The sequence below is a fragment of the Anopheles cruzii genome, chromosome 3 (genome assembly GCF_943734635.1).
Source record: "Anopheles cruzii chromosome 3, idAnoCruzAS_RS32_06, whole genome shotgun sequence".
NCBI classification, from domain to species: domain Eukaryota; kingdom Metazoa; phylum Arthropoda; class Insecta; order Diptera; family Culicidae; genus Anopheles; species Anopheles cruzii.
The window spans coordinates 69040170-69055725 of record NC_069145.1 but is presented as its reverse complement, the minus strand read 5'-3'; the positions used below and the strand labels follow the sequence as shown (position 1 = coordinate 69055725).

The window sequence follows — 15556 nt, the reverse complement described above, 5'->3', positions numbered from 1 at the left end:
AAAACGAATACGTTTTTATTCCACAATTATAGTCTAGTTATTATCGGTAGAATGCGTAAAATGTGTTACAAAGCTCGCGTTTGGCGCCAAATACCCCAGCTCCATTTACGAAGATCCATATGGTATGGTAAAGTTGTCAAAAAACTGCAGCGCCTCTGACAGCTGTTTGTTTACCAAGGCAACGTTGAAAGTGCGCGCGAGCAGGATTTAATACGTGGAAATCGGGAGAGTTTAAGAAATGGACATCTTTAGCAGTTTCACTTTTCCAAATGTTCCACACAACATACGGTGAGGCTTGAGGTGCCAGGAAACGTAGCACCAGCTAATCTAGGGTTCTTGCTTTTCCAGAGATACTATGTTCTCGAACCGCAAACACATGGTTGTGGTCGGAGTGCTTGGAAAATCAACGGATTTCCATTGTAACAAGCTGATCGAATTTAATGTGCTACACATTCATCCAACTCTGATGGATAAAGGCGGTAGTGAGGTACAGCTGAACAACCTTTTCTGTGTATGCGACTAGAATACTGATCCAATCTCTTCATTTTAGGGACGTATAAAATTTTACTACCGCACCGAGGACCACACGATGTTTGTGCACTTCGATACAACCTTCGACAATTTCGTACTGCTCGAGCTGGCCGATCAAATGATGGGTGAAAAACCGGACCAACCATCGGCACACTTTGTCGAGTTCAACAGCGCAATCCGGACCCGGTTTGCACGCGTGCTGTTATTCGCCCTGCAAATTTGTCACATTGTGGTGCTGGTCGAAACGGCCGTTACGTTCGACATGTCGTACCTTTCACTATTCAAGTCCCTGAAAATCATTCGAGAGAAGCATGTTCTCAGGTTTCTGCCCGAAATGTTAAAGAGATGGTCGTTCATGGGCAAGGAGTGTCGATTGTGCAATCCGCGGCTAATCTTTATTTTCAATCTGCCGGACGGATCGGAGCCGTACTCGCTCGAAGAAATCAATACGCTGCAGATGAAGATGGAAGAATTTATCAGCAAAACGCTACGCAACGAGTTCATTATTACGAACAACAGTGGGCTGTCGTTATTCGCATTGCCCAGAAACAAACCGTTTGTCTTCTACACCCAGCGGAAAGAACAACGACAGGATCCAGTGATAGACACAATCAACATGCTCTCATCGTACCTAGTGAGCCAGAAGAGCACCGGGATGATCAGCAAGGAAGAGGAGAATCAGGTGTTGGAGAACTTGAAGCCGTACGAATTTTTTGGATTCCCAAATTTTAAACTCAACGTGGACCGACCGGAGAAAAAGGAAGAGCGCAGCATTCTACAGTTTGTGCAGCAACACGTAACCGAAGCGATGGAGTTTGGATTTGACGATAGCAACCCCGGCGGACGGCAACGGAATAGAACGCATTTTGTTGTAAGAAATGCTGCTTACATTTTTAAACCCATCGTGACTGTTTATACCTCAAAAGTTTTACACCATTTCAGCTTCCACCCGTCGGGGTTTGGTATGAAGTGTTCCAACTTATGCACCGTCTGTTCATTGAAAATCCCAACAAACCGTCCTACGCCGAGTTCGATTCGGAATACGTAAGTCACCTCTGATAGTCGCCGGGGGCGAATGTTAATGAAATCGTTCGTTACCTTTCAGCGATTGTATCTGGAAAGTTTCTACGACATTGTCGATATCGATGAGCAATTCTTTGGCGAGATTAGCGAACAGGGTCTCCACCTCGCAATGATGAAGTACAAAGAAAAGCTGCCAATGCACTACAGCACGGCGTACCACGAGGCAAAGTACGGGGAGGCCCTCAATCTGCTGATGCTGTACGCACGCGGTCCCCAAGTGAAACCTAGTGTCGAGGAACTAAAACAATACTGCGAGGCGATATGGTTGAACGGCAAGCAACAGTGCGAGTATCCGAGCTTGCGTGGCAATCCGTGCCTAATGGGCAAACACAAACCGCAGGACCCTTCCGAGCATTCGAGCGGGGTGATTTATGTATCCTCGTGCAACTGCGGCCGCACGCAGGGCCATCGGGAGGATCCGTACACGATTCGGCAGGCAAACTTTGAGTTTTATCAAATCATAGCACAAAGTTGTAGCAACTGCAATCGGCTGGAACGTGTGCAGTTTCCCATCTTCGAACCGTCGATCAGCGACTTTCGGGCGGCAGAATTTATTAACAAAAATTTTTCCAACCTAATGTCGTTCGATAAAGCCAAACGAACGGCCTCAGACGTCGGTCCCCAGACGCGCTCGACTCGCGAACATTCACCACTTTCCGGCAATCAGCGCAGCCAAAACAGCTCACAAAGCTTGAGCTTCATCATCGATTCCGATGGTGATGAAGAAACGAAGGAAGTTGCCGATTCGATAGCAAATGATTTTGACGCCGATCTCATGCTCTCGCAACGGGTACCGGAGCACGATGCGATAGACGCTGTTGAAGCGTTTGATTTGGACATAAAAGAAGAACCCATCGCTGAGGATTGCATCGACGAGCTAGAAGTAAGGGCCGATGAGTTGGGTGAAGAGATGGGAACATTGTCACTAGAACCGGCACCGGCACCGGCGACAGCTCCGTCGAAGCAACCGTCCACAACGGAATACTTGCCTGGAATGTTGCACGCCGCCAGCCCTGCCGGTTTGCTACCGCGCTTCCCTTCGTGGTCGCTGGTGTGCTTGGGTTCGAGTTCAATCTACACGCACAACTCGGGCTTACCGGAGCACGTACAGAGTGGGTTTCTGTCCGGCTCGAACTTTCTACTACCATGGGACGTAAGCGTGCGCCTCGAGCACGCCCAATCGTGGGCCGCTTCGTACGAAAAGATACGCAACCGGAAGAAAGGCATCTCGCACTGCTCGAAGAGCTACGAACAGAGCAATACGTTTACGCTCAAGTTGTTTGTCGGCATCGAGTACGAGTGTCTTCGGGGCCATCGGTTCTGTATGGACGCACCGAACAGCATCATACGGACCGGCACCGAGATCGCACGCGATAGTGGCAGCAAGGTTGTGTTCAACGATATGCCCATCTACTTTCCGTGCCCATGTCGGAACACGGTTAACAATACGGCACAGCTGATGCGGGTGCACATCGTGACGCCGAAAGCACCGGTTCACGTGATCATCGATCCGAAGGTTAAAATTGTTCAAAACAACGCCCAAACCCAAAGCAGCTTAACGTTCACCACGGGCATGAAGGAACCGATTCGGCTGTCGCAAAGCTCCTACTGGATACTGCGTTTGCCGTTCTTGTACGAGGGTGACACTGGCCCTTTGCTAGCCCCGGTTGAGGTGGACCCTGCGACCGCCGCCACACACGGTGTTCTCATGGAGGGTATGTTCGGCATACGGGAGAACGAATTGAACGATAATCGGTGAAACGGACTGAACGGTACTGGGTGTTTAGAATCAGGTTGTGGCCCGTTGACTGGTCTGTCTTGTGTTACGACTAAGGTGGATGTTTCTTGGGATGTGCAACGCGAAAGTGGGAGGATTTGTTGATGGTACTGCCGGAACTGATTTTGTTATACAATATAAGTTTCAACACGAAGCAATGGCATAAATAAATAGACAATTATCTTTACATCGAACTTGGTTCTTGTACGGCAAAGTTTTCACGAAATGCATTCTCTTACCTGGAGTTTATCAAGAAGCCGCGAGACGTGTTGAATGCAAAACAAAACAAAAAAAAACATTCATAACAAAATCACAGATAAGCCACAGTGCGCCACTGCGGAATGGTGGTAATTGTTTACTTAGCACGGAACCGATCATTTAGTAGCAATCAATCGTGCTGCCGCTTCGTGAACGAATTTTTGCATCACCGTCCCGGAAAAGACTGACTGATTTTTATGCACTTTCATACTGTGCTGAGTCAACATGTGGACCAACGTCGCTTCCACCCGAACTACGATGCGGACGATCACGTTCGTTGCGCTCTTCTGCTCCCTGCTACCGTTTTTCATCATTAGCTACGCAAGTAAGAGTGGAAAAGGGTGAATGTGTCCGATCCGATCGTTTTGTTGCTTTCAGCGGTCACCGTATCGCGGCAACTCTGGCTGATCATTCTGCATCGGCGCTATCCGTGGCTCAAAAGGACCGCCATCGGTAGTATCAAAAGTTTCGTCGATCGATCCCGAAACCCCGAGGTGCTGTGCGTGCTGATCGAGATGGAAGGTGGGTGGGTAACGGAACGTGGAATCGACAGACTTATCAGACGTCCTCTTCCTCGGCAGGTGAGATCAACATCGTGCAGTTGAGGCAAGAGTTCGTGAATCACATTAACGACTGCGGCAGTGGCCATATGCGGTTGTGTTTTCCGCAGTTCATTCTACCGTTTGTGTCGTGCTGGAATAAATATTCTTGGCTCAAGGGGTAATCGGCACCGTGTAACTCGAGGTTTCACGCAGCACAAAGCTAAACTACTTTTCCCCTGACCCGTAGGACGCGCAGTGCCGATGAACACATCATACTGGCCCCGGCCATCCAACGGGGCCGTTCAGTGAAGGATCTGATGTGTTTACTGAACAACAACGAAGCCACAGCAACTGCAAGCACCAGCACGGAGGGACCCCCAATAGCGAAGGCGCAATCTCATGCTCTGCCCTGGCAGATTGTGTGCTTTCCTGTGGTGGGTGCATCGGCGACCGAACGGAATGAAAAGTGCGCCCCTTCTACCTGCCTGCTTTACACGATCGAGCTGAAGTTGCTGAACGAAGCGGAAAAACGAAACCTTGCCTACATCCCATCGAATGGATACCTGGAGCGGGCAGAACCTTTGTTTGAGAATCTGCTTGAACAGCCCTACTACATACCAAGACTTTGGAACTACATCTTCTCTGCCATCCATCACCGCTGGAGCGAGTTCGTTTATCAGCACGATCCCCTCGAATCGCCTGATATCGATCGCCAGCAGTACTCGGGGCTCAGCCAGCTGATATCGGCCCTCTTCATATCGATAGTGTATGTCTGCGGGGACTTTGTGTACGCGTTCCGCAGCATTCGTGGCAGCCCCCTCGACAAGATCGATTATCTGAAGCGAATGATCGAGCGTGAGATAGAGAAGCGTAATTTTACCCTACGCACGATTTGGGAAACATTCCTGCTCTCGATCGAGCCAGTCAACTTGCTGAAGGAGTTAACGTTTCTGTGGTGGAAAATTGTGGCCACGATTACGCTGATGGTACCGTGGTACTTGTGGCGCGAAACAGAAGCACTGTTGCTTTACGTTTCCAGAGGCACACCGAACCACGACACGACCGTCGGATTTATCGTTGAATGCCTTCCAATCTGCTACGGAGTGGTGATGGAGTGCTGGAAAATGGTACGACTGCTGGTAGAGGTTAGCCTTCGGCTCAACGAGTGATCGAATGTTGTTCAATAAAGAAAATGCCGGCCAACGAACTGGTGTATTTATGGAACAACATTTATATTCATCACACTATGGGTCACACGGAAAGGGATCTTTGCAAACGGAAAGCAACGTACACATCATGTTGTGGCCGTCCACGTCGAAATCTTCCACTTTGTCTCCATTGTTGAAGAACGTGACAATCTAAGGGGAAATCAACATCCAGATTAGCTTTCGTCCGATATCTGTTTCCGAAGCGCTTACTTCTTTGCCGCGAACAGTGTTCTGCGTATCGGCAACACCGATAATTTCCACCCATCCGGAGCACTTGCCATTTAACGGTTCCGATAGCTGCACTTGTACATCCATACCGTCGGTCGATTTTCCGCTGAATGATCTACAACCGTTGGCGGCTTCGTCCACCTTCAGATGAATGCTCACCGGTTTATCAATGTGCCGTTTAAGCAGGGAAGCATTCACGATTACTCTGTCTTCAAATTGTGCCATTTTACTCAATGTTTTTTCAAACAACTAGCAACACCTCAAAAACGCGACGCCAAGGAACGATACAAGTTTATTCAAGTCGCTGTGTGACAACTGGAAAAGCGCGCTTTCTGCAAACACAACCCATCAGCTAATGTGTCAACCCAATTACCTACAGGATCTATTTTAACAACTTATTATGTGTAGTTTTCAAAGGTGGTACCAATAAAGTAATGCTGATGACTAATTGAAAATATTTAATGCAGTGGTTTAAATCTAATTAAATATTTTCCTTGTATGTTTTACGGATTCGTGTTTTGGCATCACTTGCGAGAGTCGCTAGCTCATGGGGTACTACGTTTTCCTGCTTACTGTCAAATGCACTTTGTGGATTGTAAATAAACAAGCAGTGAACGAAAACAGCTTATTTTCGGTCTTACAGCGTGAAAATTCCATCTGTTCACTTCAATTAATAGTGGTGCCCGAACATGGGATGTGATGGTGGAACTATTCCTCGGCGGGACGAGTTGGTGCGATTAAAGAAGAAACCAGAACAGGTACGATAGTAAACGGAAACTTCACGCGCAGCATCCGGCTAACACTCTTCCATTCCTTCAATTTTCACAGAAAGACAAGAATTCGGAAAGGCAGTTCCGCTGGAAACACTGCGCATTAACTCAGTTGCGCCTCCAGCTTCCAATCGTCATGTGTGCATTGGGTCGGCTATATTCTAAGCAAAGTGTTATCGAGGCACTGCTGGACAAGGAAAAGATGCCTGAATCTTGCTCGCACATCAAATCATTGAAGGACATTAAGAACCTGAACCTGACACCAAATCCGGCGTACGATGAAACGAAAGGCGACAAAAGTTCCCCGTTCGTGTGTGCACTGATCGGCCTAGAAATGAGCGGACAGTTTCGCTTCGTTGCCCTCTGGACCTGCGGGTGCGTGTTTTCTGAAAGGGCCCTGAAAGAAATCAAGGATAAGGCATGCTCGGTGGTAAGTATTCGATGCCGATTCGGTTTCAATTTATGTAATTAATCCCGTGCACATTTAGTGCCAGATACCGTTCACAGACGATGACATCGTTCTTCTGAATGGATCCGAAGAAGATACCGAACTGATGCGCACCAAAATGGAAGCACGTCAAGCACGCTTGAAGCTGGATAAGAAAAACAAGGCGGAAAAGAAGGCCAAATCGAAAGAGACCGTACCATCCTCCACTGTAACATCTGGAGAATTATCTTCCACGTCATCGAGTGCCGCAGCGAGTGGTTCCGGTGTTGTGAAAGCTTCATCTAGCGTCGCCAAGCCGAACGGCGAAGGGAGCAGTAAACCCACCACCGGTACTAAAGTGCTGAACAAACGGGCTCTTATTAGCGACAAGATTGGAGAAGATCCCGTGTTCAAGAAATCGAAAGACGATTACAGCGTTGCCAAAGATCCGAAGGCGTCTGCGGTGTATAAATCTTTATTTACATCGCACGAGAGCGAAAAAGACCAACAGCGTGCTCACTGGGTCACGTACAATCCTTTCTACAACTGAATACAAGAAAAATAATAGTAGATACTAGTATTTGGTATTGATAGTTGGTAGGTAAATTCACAAACACGTATTTGACTCCACATTTCTCAATAAACAACGTCGATCACTGCGATTTAATTCGTTTCTTAAATTTTTTTCACTAAAAAATTATATTTTTCATTTGCCATTTCCAATTGAGATTCGAAATATTTGCTTTTCGTAGATTATCACAGTCATACCCTCCGTTCACAGCTCGTCGATTTTAGTTCAACGCAATTCCTTTACGGACAAAATTCAATTGAATGATTCAAATAAGATTTGAATGATATTGACCAAAATAATGACGTTGTAATTTGTTTGCTAATAATGATTTAGCAGAAAAGATCATCTCCTCATTAAAAATCGTTGAATCATCATTAACAAAGCAGGTTTTCTAAAAAAGCGAGGTTTCCAAACAAGACCAGATCTAATATATATTTTTAGAAATTTTATTTGAGTATTTGAGATTTTATCTTATTGATTACTTATCATCTAACATAATTCAGACTTATCACTACTTATTATTAATTAGTATTCTATGGCTGATCAGTTGACGGAATTTCGTTTGGCAAGGTTTCGTACATAGCAGTTATGTAGTTATTTTTCTTATAGGGAGCGCCACTAATTTGCAAAGAATATCTTCATAAGTATACTGTTGTGAAATTTATATATGATTTTTTTGAATTGAGTGTTGTACAATGTAAGAAATGTTGTGAAAAAACTATCCGCAGACGCCCAATTAGTTCTGAAATAGTTAGAGCTCAAAAGGGACATGCCCAATACAAGGGCTTGTACATTTTAAAAAGCTCCGGCTGTATAAAGGCGGTTTTTGCTCCATTCAATGAATTTTGCAGATAATGGAGGTAAGTGGCGGGGAGAGCATTCACATGGAAGATTAATTCTTATCAACCTGCGATTTAATTTTTCTAGTTTTTTTTCCTCTTTTGGCTCTATGGCCATTGCCGTTCGTTAAGTTTTCTAGCAAATCAAACATGATACCATTGGACCATTGGACGGACCAGCCGCGCCTACCTCTACTTTGAATGACAGCTGCCTGGATGTTCGAACAAAAAAACAAACAGCTGCTCGGCATGCCGATAATACACTGGATACACGGAATCACTCGCTGCAGTTTGGTACCGGGTCACTGCCTACTGGCTCCGGCATTGAAGACTGCCTTGTAGTGAGGAGGTTTTGGTTGTATTTGTCGGGCTTTAAACCGTCCTGCACTGATAACGTGGTGGCATCCTTCGTCAGAACACGGCTCTCCACCGAGGATGTAGTGGTGCATCGGTTGACGAAAGCCGGGGCCAGCACGGATGGCCTCTCATTTGTCTCCTTCAAAATCGGTTTACCAATACACCTGCGGGCCGTTGCGCTATCTGCTACCATGTGGCCGTCGGCTATGCGTTTTGGCGAGTTTGTACACCGTCCGGCCTCGATTGTTAACGTCCCTCGCTCAACATCTTCTGACGATTCGCCTCAGGCTGCCTCATTGCGTGATGGGGCCCCGCCACTCTGCCTGCCTGTTGTGCAGCACGGCTCGCCCGCATAGCGGTGTATTGGGCCGGTTGCTTCATCTTCCCGTTCTGGTTCCTGTACGTTATACTACCAATACGCACGTGGATTGCGGTCGAAGTCGTCGGAAGTATGGCTGGCCTCGTCGGTTTTTAATTGCGATGTCCTGGTACTGTCTCTTGAGTCACTCTGCGAATGCGTGAGTGACATTGCTGCGAAAGCTTCGGCGAGTGATGTCATAATTCTTCTTGGGGACTTTAATCATCCCACTCAACTCCTCCATTTGTTCTGACTCGCGGGACTTCCTCACCTTCTGTGGTGGTTTCTTTGCGTCCATCTTCTTTCTTCCTTCCATTCTTTCACTCTGTTACTCGTAAGCTCTCCTTTCTTTTGTAATATTTAGATTTAAGATCCTGTGTCTAGCCTGACGGCGAACACTGGCTTTTTAATAAATTAAATTAAATTAAATTAAATGATACCTGTGTGCAACAGATGATCTTCGTCTCCGGTCTTGAAATCTTCAACCATATCGAGATGAGCGATGTTAAACAAAGCCGATGGTATTGGCAGCAGTTCCTGGTTTTCCCCCTCGCCAACGATTTCCTCGCGATGGTGGCCGATGTAATGGAGCCGGTGGAAAGCATCGTTGGTTCTTGGTGTACCCTTTACCATGGGGTGCTTCGACAGCCATACAGAACAGCCCGTTGTGTATTTCGCCAGCAGCGATCACTTCGGAGTGGCGTGCCGTTCCCGCGAGCAGTTCCTCCATGTTGCGCAGCGCGTCGTAGCTGTTCTTAATCTGAATGTAAAACTCGGCCGGCGAGTTAACGTGGCTAACGTGCGCCTGATCGTCGCTCTCGGGACCTAGTAAGTGAACGTGAATGAAATTAAACAATGATTAAAACTGGACCACAAAACAAATAAAACTGTACAACAAATACGTACGTCTTTAATTTGGTAACATTTAATCGGCGTGTACGATATGTCAAACAATTACTTTGTTTACCTTGGAGCACGCACGCTTAATTAACAGTGACACCTGTAACTGCTCGATTCGTGGCTGTCGATTCGAAGAGTCCTAATTAAGCAAGCCGCAGTAATTATGTTAAAAAGCGTTGTATTTTATATAATTTGTTATTTTACTGTAAACTTAAAAATAACACCACATTAGCCATTTCGAAAAACAATAATTATAGCGATGATAAATGATAAGCGCACTCACTGATAGAGGGCGCTAGGGTGCTGAGAGAGAGGGTGTCAGGTTCGTCATCACAGTTAGGTTCGCAGTGTCTTAGTTAGGTTCCAAAATCGGTCGAAATCATAAAAACAACATTCGGAAAATATTTTGACGTTTCGTGTTTTGACAAAAATAACAAAAGTAGGATTTTATACAAGATAGAATAAACTTTTGTTAGAGATAATAGTAGTTCGAAACTTAATCGAAAAGACTCCGGCCCCCAAAAAGAGATCCTTCCCCTCCAACAGAGTCACTTCCTTGCCAACTCGTTTAGCATTTTTCATTTTTCGTTGTCCTAGCCGTGAAGCCGCGATTCGCCCGCTTATACGCCAAATCGTTTATTGTGTGTGCAGCTGGAAGGATTCGCGTCCAAAGTTCCTAAAACCGACCGACCAACGGGAAAGCAAACCGCTTTCGCTTAAGCAGAATCCTGTTCGTCGCCTGCTGAGGCCATCATTCGGTGAGTAAAGTTTCTTTATTTTCCCCACATCCGAACCGGCACACGGTGCGTTGTGGCAGCAGCAGGCCAGGCCCCGGGTGCGCAAACGCTCGTAGCGGAGGGTGGAGATAGGCCATTGCCCCTATGCTAGTGCTTTTAGGTTTTTGTTGTTTTGACGGCCGGCTGCTCGCCACGAACGAAAAAAAGCCCGTAACAAACGCAACGCATCCGGATGCTATGCAACAATTAGACAATCGCTGTGGCTTTGTATTGTGTGTGTGTGTACACGGGGATGAGCAATCCAACCCGTGTAAACCTGTATGGCAAATGAGTCACAAAGAAGTCATCGGCTTCGTCATAGAGCGCAGAGATAAAGAAAACGAAACACCATACACCTAAATGTGATGATGGGTGTGTCAAAAAACGGATCCGGTTTCCTCGGAGAGAGAAACTCCGATCGGTCCGATGAACCGTATCAAGCTTCCGCAGGTGGTTCTGTAGTGTATCTCGGCAGGAGTAGACGAAGCAAAAAAACCCTTTTTTGGTGCGATCCCTACCGCCGCACGCATACCGATGGCCGGCTGCTATCAACGCCCGTTGTTCTATGTTATCTATCGATTCGATTGATTGCCAGAGTCATAGCGCAGGGAAGCAGCACACCGAGCGTTGGATGAAAATAGATTCTTCAGTGAAAAAATAAACAATTTCACCCCCAAAAAGCACAATACGCAAGCATCGCGCACACGGCACGGAAAGACCACCAACCACCTTACCGATCCTGGGCCGGGTGATGGCGATTGCCATTTATTTCGGTACGATTGAGTCACCGGCACCAGCATTAAATCATTCGCAAGGTTTCGGGCCAAAAGAAAGTGGAAACTATGATCCACCCGGGTCGGACTGGTGGTGAATTTATGGCTCCCAACGCTGAGGGACTTATTCGTTGTTCCATAAATTCAGCTCACCACCGCACGACGTGCGATTTGCGTGAGCGTGAATTACCGTGTGCCCCCATCATCGTCATCATAATCATCGTCATCACCACCGGCACCGGCCCTACTCATACCGGTGGTGACATACGATAAGACACCGGGTGTTATCCCAGGTTGGCATGGTGTGTGGTGGCATTGATCGGTGGCCCCCTTTTCTATATATGAGCATACACTCAAGAGCTGTTGCAAAAGGCGCCCTCCCTTAAATGGACATAATCACCCTCCCTGCCCGAACCGGTACCGTTTTGGGTGGATTTCGTTTCGTTTAATGAACACAGAAGCACGGCTCAGCATGGTTGCTACGATTTGACACGCTAGCCTCTGCCAAAGGGTTATTCTGTGGCTGTTTTCTTAGCTCCCCACGTCACTCACTGAAAACTCTTTAAATTGTTTCTTTTCGGCCCGTTTTCTTTCGACTGATCTTTTATTCATCGACCGACGCATGATTATTCCGAAGCAAACAGTTCTAGTTCCGGCCCACGGAGCAAGCTGACCGACTGGACTAACGTTGTATCAGTGTTTTTTCTCCCCCTATCGCTTTATCTCGGCAACGGCTGAGAACACTTTCTTTGCGTTGGCATGGTAACACACACACAGCGCACGCCATTGCTGCACACTTGCTTGCGGCCTACTGCAAACGGGGCAGACACAAACCCACAAATTAAACTTATCCGTCAAAGATCGTGATCATTATGTCGATCGGATATGACTCAAAAAACGATGGCTGCCAAAGAGCTGGGCGAAAGGTTTTATTTGTATTGCTCAACAAGCGAGGAGATCAACATTCGTAACCAGTGTCCGTCGAGGAGGGTTTCAAATTAGTCATAAGCAATGGTAAGATGCCATAAAACAGTTGCAGTTCAACACCCATACATCTGAGAATTTGTATGTTCATCGAGATTGTAATTGAAAACTGGGAAACTGCGGCTTGTATTCGTCACTTTACTGGGTCGATCGGGAAGATAGATTCAAGAATGAAATTTTACTGAATGATAATGTTTCCACCCCACGCGTGCCACTCCCGGGCTCTTGTTCTGATTGACTGGGAATTTCTCTGAATTTTTTTGCCCATCTTTCTCCTCGAACGCTCGCGAGAGACAGAACTGAACGCACACAGGAGGTGAAAAATTCGAAATCGGTCGGCGTCTGCGCACTGTCTGGGAAAACGAGGCACGAAGAAAATCGTTTATCGTCGGCCCGGCGGGGCACGTTTTCGCACTTTGTTTTCATTGTTGCGACACTGTGTCTTTTCGCGTTGCTCTGCTTCACATCTTCCGTTTCCAGGTTCCAGAGCGCCGTGGTCGGCGGCGTTATGTAGTAAAAGTTGTTTACTATTTTTTGGACATTTTACCGTTCGCCATGTTCGAAATGTTTCTTTCAACAGGCCGCTTGTTTCGTTTTAGCCACCGTTTTCCGCTTTAAACCGAGCGGGGGTTCGCGGTCCAAACGAAAGTGTGGAATAATCGAATGGTCGGAAGAGCACGGGACCGATGGATCATGAATGAATCAAACTCGCGCTGCAAGGCGAACCGAAAAACCCAGAGCGATGGATCTCCGACCCTTGGACCCGGGTGCCGATTGTTCGGCCTGCTCTCGGGATGCTGCCTACCACGAACAGCACGTGGGGAGCACAATTTCCACGCGCGCGAGAGCTGGAAATCGACTGTGGCCGCCGACCCGAAGGGGAAAACTTTCGCCGCGCCCCGTCGAGTTGGGTTGGGCAAAATGTGTGCGCGGATTCTCGAGGACCGAATACGGGCGTTCGGCAACTCCGGCTCCCGTTACGGCCGTAGCGCTATCTTCGGCCCACGGGGTGGTTCACAGACTCCGGCGCTCAGTCCGACACGCCGTGTCCAGTCGAGGCTGGCGTTTCGGGTCGATCGGTAACACGCGCAGTTGCAAGCGCCCATTTGTGACCGCGCTCCACGGCGCGATTGCTGTCGGCTGGCTCTGTGTTCGGACGAGTGCGTGTGTGTGCACCGATATGCATATTTGCGATTGAATTGGCCATTTTTCCACTCGAAAAGCCATTAACCACCGACACTCCCCGCTGTGCGTTTGCGCCCCAAAACCGTGTGCTGCCCCAATTTTCGGTCAACAATAAAAATGTGCCCGGATGGTGGATTGTGTGGGACATCCTTTTTTTGCCACACCCGGTTCCGTTACGCTACTGTTGAGTTTGTGTGTGTGTGGTGGTGGTCCTCTCTTGCGCGATGTTCGTGTTTCGTGAGGCTCCTGCTGAAGCCTTCGGTGTGCAGATCAATGTCCCCTTTATGCCGCACGCTCGAGCAGCATCACGTAGTTATCAATTATGCAGTTACCTCTACGCTACGTACGATGGGGCTGCCGAGTTCCTTTACTGCCTCACGGTGAACCATAAACCATTCGCTCGTGCCACGCTGTTGGGGGATTTTCTCGTCCAAAAAGTTTCATCTCGAGACTGCTCAAGGCGCTGGATCTGGTCCTGTGATTTATTTTTCAACAGGAACCCAAACCTGGAGCCTGGACATGTGTTAGTGGAGGGTTGTGAGAGCAAACAGAACCTGTTGTGGTGGGAGGTTTATGCCGCGTTCCCCGAAGAGTAATTAATGACATTTGAAGTCTCGGGTCCCTTTGTGCAAACGGAAGTGACTCGAAGTTAGATAATCAAATCGAATTATAATCATTTTTTGAGAAATCAGTCGCACCCGTTTGTTTGGAAAATGAAACGTTCCGTTGCTCTCAACATAAATAACACGATATAGGCTCTATTTGAATCCAATTTCATTGCGTGACCTTTCCGGATGGACAGAATGCCGCGCCCCGTTCGCGAAAAGTGTAATAAGGATGCCCAAATAGTAAGGCGAGAGGACACCGTTTCCTGTGTTAGCACCAGAAATACCTGGCAATACCCCTGGCCAACAGAAACCGAATAATAAAATCGGTAAAAGGGCCAAAATATGTTTGGAAGGAAAAAAGGCCTTCTGCCATCCCTTTTGGGTACAACCCATCAAAAAACAAAGAATTACAGGCCACTCGCCGATCGGCCACTGAATATTTAATTCCTGCGATGCTGGTCGGCCGTTTCGAGAGGAAGTTTTTATGGTTCCGATTCCCTGTGGCCATGGAAAAATGCTCATCAAATATTGACCAATATGATTAGATGTTGTATCATTTTTCACTTTCCCCGGTCGCCCCGGTTGGAGCAACAATTTCTCGACCTCGTCCCGGCGGCGCAGGCCTGGCGGCCCGGTGGCGTACCCTTTCGCGGTTTGCAATCCCGGCACATCTGCTGCGGGGGTCGTTTATGTGCACCACAATAGTGTGACCTAGTTTCGCTTGTTTACGGCGGTGGTTAAGCTTAGTTGCGGCGGGAACACCTCAAGCACCGTGGAGTTCCGTGCGTCAATCTGTCAGTCCTGTTGTGAACGTTCCGGGTACCGCGGGCTAAGGGTCGGGGTTGATTAAGGACGGTGTGGCTCCAAGGCGGTCATAAACATCGGTTGGTTGACATCTGGAGGGCATAGTGGACACCTTTTGAGCAAGTTTGCAAGAGCGAGAGAGATACACAAAGACTCGGCTCTAGTGCATACCAGAAACAGGTGCAATGTACTGGGGCCCACCAACGCACACACACACCTTGGGCGGCCACCGAGTGAGGAGATTTTATTTTTAAATCCTCCATAGGCCAGACGGACTAATGTGGCCGCTAATCTACGAGTTGTTTACACGTTTTGGTTTCCCTCCTGTCGGACGGTTTCCGACCTTCGATGGATTCAATTAGGCATTTTTTTCTTCCTTCCTCGTCCCGAAGGAGCTCCGCGTGTTGTTTGTTATCGTTTGCGAAGTGAACCACATAAATTGTGATGTTGTGCAGTTATTTGTTACGGGTTGAGTGTTAGTTGATCACCAGAGCGCACCAGTGTTCGGCAAAGCGGCGTGATAGGAGAGCGAGCCAGCAACAGCGAGGGGGAAATAAATCCAAAAAGGCGGAACCAG

The 15556-nt window shown here is 47.6% G+C and overlaps 4 protein-coding genes across 5 annotated transcripts; 3 read left to right on the top strand and 1 right to left on the bottom strand.

The window, feature by feature from the left end:
- The first annotated feature begins 238 nt into the window (after nucleotides 1–238).
- Nucleotides 239–3373, top strand: LOC128270866 (nonsense-mediated mRNA decay factor SMG8). The gene is made up of 5 exons (XM_053008292.1): nucleotides 239–288; nucleotides 349–487; nucleotides 551–1402; nucleotides 1474–1575; nucleotides 1637–3373. The coding sequence occupies exons 1-5, from the start codon at nucleotides 239–241 to the stop codon at nucleotides 3371–3373; spliced, it is 2880 nt and encodes a 959-aa protein (XP_052864252.1).
- A 459-nt stretch (nucleotides 3374–3832) lies between these two features.
- On the top strand, nucleotides 3833–5384 carry LOC128270865 (uncharacterized). Its single transcript, XM_053008291.1, has 4 exons — nucleotides 3833–3974; nucleotides 4028–4171; nucleotides 4231–4369; nucleotides 4439–5384. The coding sequence occupies exons 1-4, from the start codon at nucleotides 3875–3877 to the stop codon at nucleotides 5358–5360; spliced, it is 1305 nt and encodes a 434-aa protein (XP_052864251.1). The 5' UTR covers nucleotides 3833–3874; the 3' UTR covers nucleotides 5361–5384.
- A 26-nt stretch (nucleotides 5385–5410) lies between these two features.
- LOC128275256 (uncharacterized) lies at nucleotides 5411–5884 on the bottom strand. Its single transcript, XM_053013696.1, has 2 exons — nucleotides 5610–5884; nucleotides 5411–5549 (listed from the first exon to the last, which is right to left on the bottom strand). The coding sequence occupies exons 1-2, from the start codon at nucleotides 5850–5852 to the stop codon at nucleotides 5436–5438; spliced, it is 357 nt and encodes a 118-aa protein (XP_052869656.1). The 5' UTR covers nucleotides 5853–5884; the 3' UTR covers nucleotides 5411–5435.
- A 364-nt stretch (nucleotides 5885–6248) lies between these two features.
- Nucleotides 6249–7477, top strand: LOC128275253 (replication termination factor 2). Of its 2 annotated transcripts, XM_053013693.1 has the most exons (4): nucleotides 6249–6385; nucleotides 6456–6827; nucleotides 6886–7099; nucleotides 7154–7477. In XM_053013693.1, the coding sequence occupies exons 1-4, from the start codon at nucleotides 6317–6319 to the stop codon at nucleotides 7372–7374; spliced, it is 876 nt and encodes a 291-aa protein (XP_052869653.1). In that variant the 5' UTR covers nucleotides 6249–6316; the 3' UTR covers nucleotides 7375–7477. The 2 variants fall into 2 exon arrangements, with proteins under 2 accessions (XP_052869653.1, XP_052869651.1); XM_053013691.1 differs by having other exon boundaries at nucleotides 6886–7477.
- Nucleotides 7478–15556: the final 8079 nt, after the last annotated feature.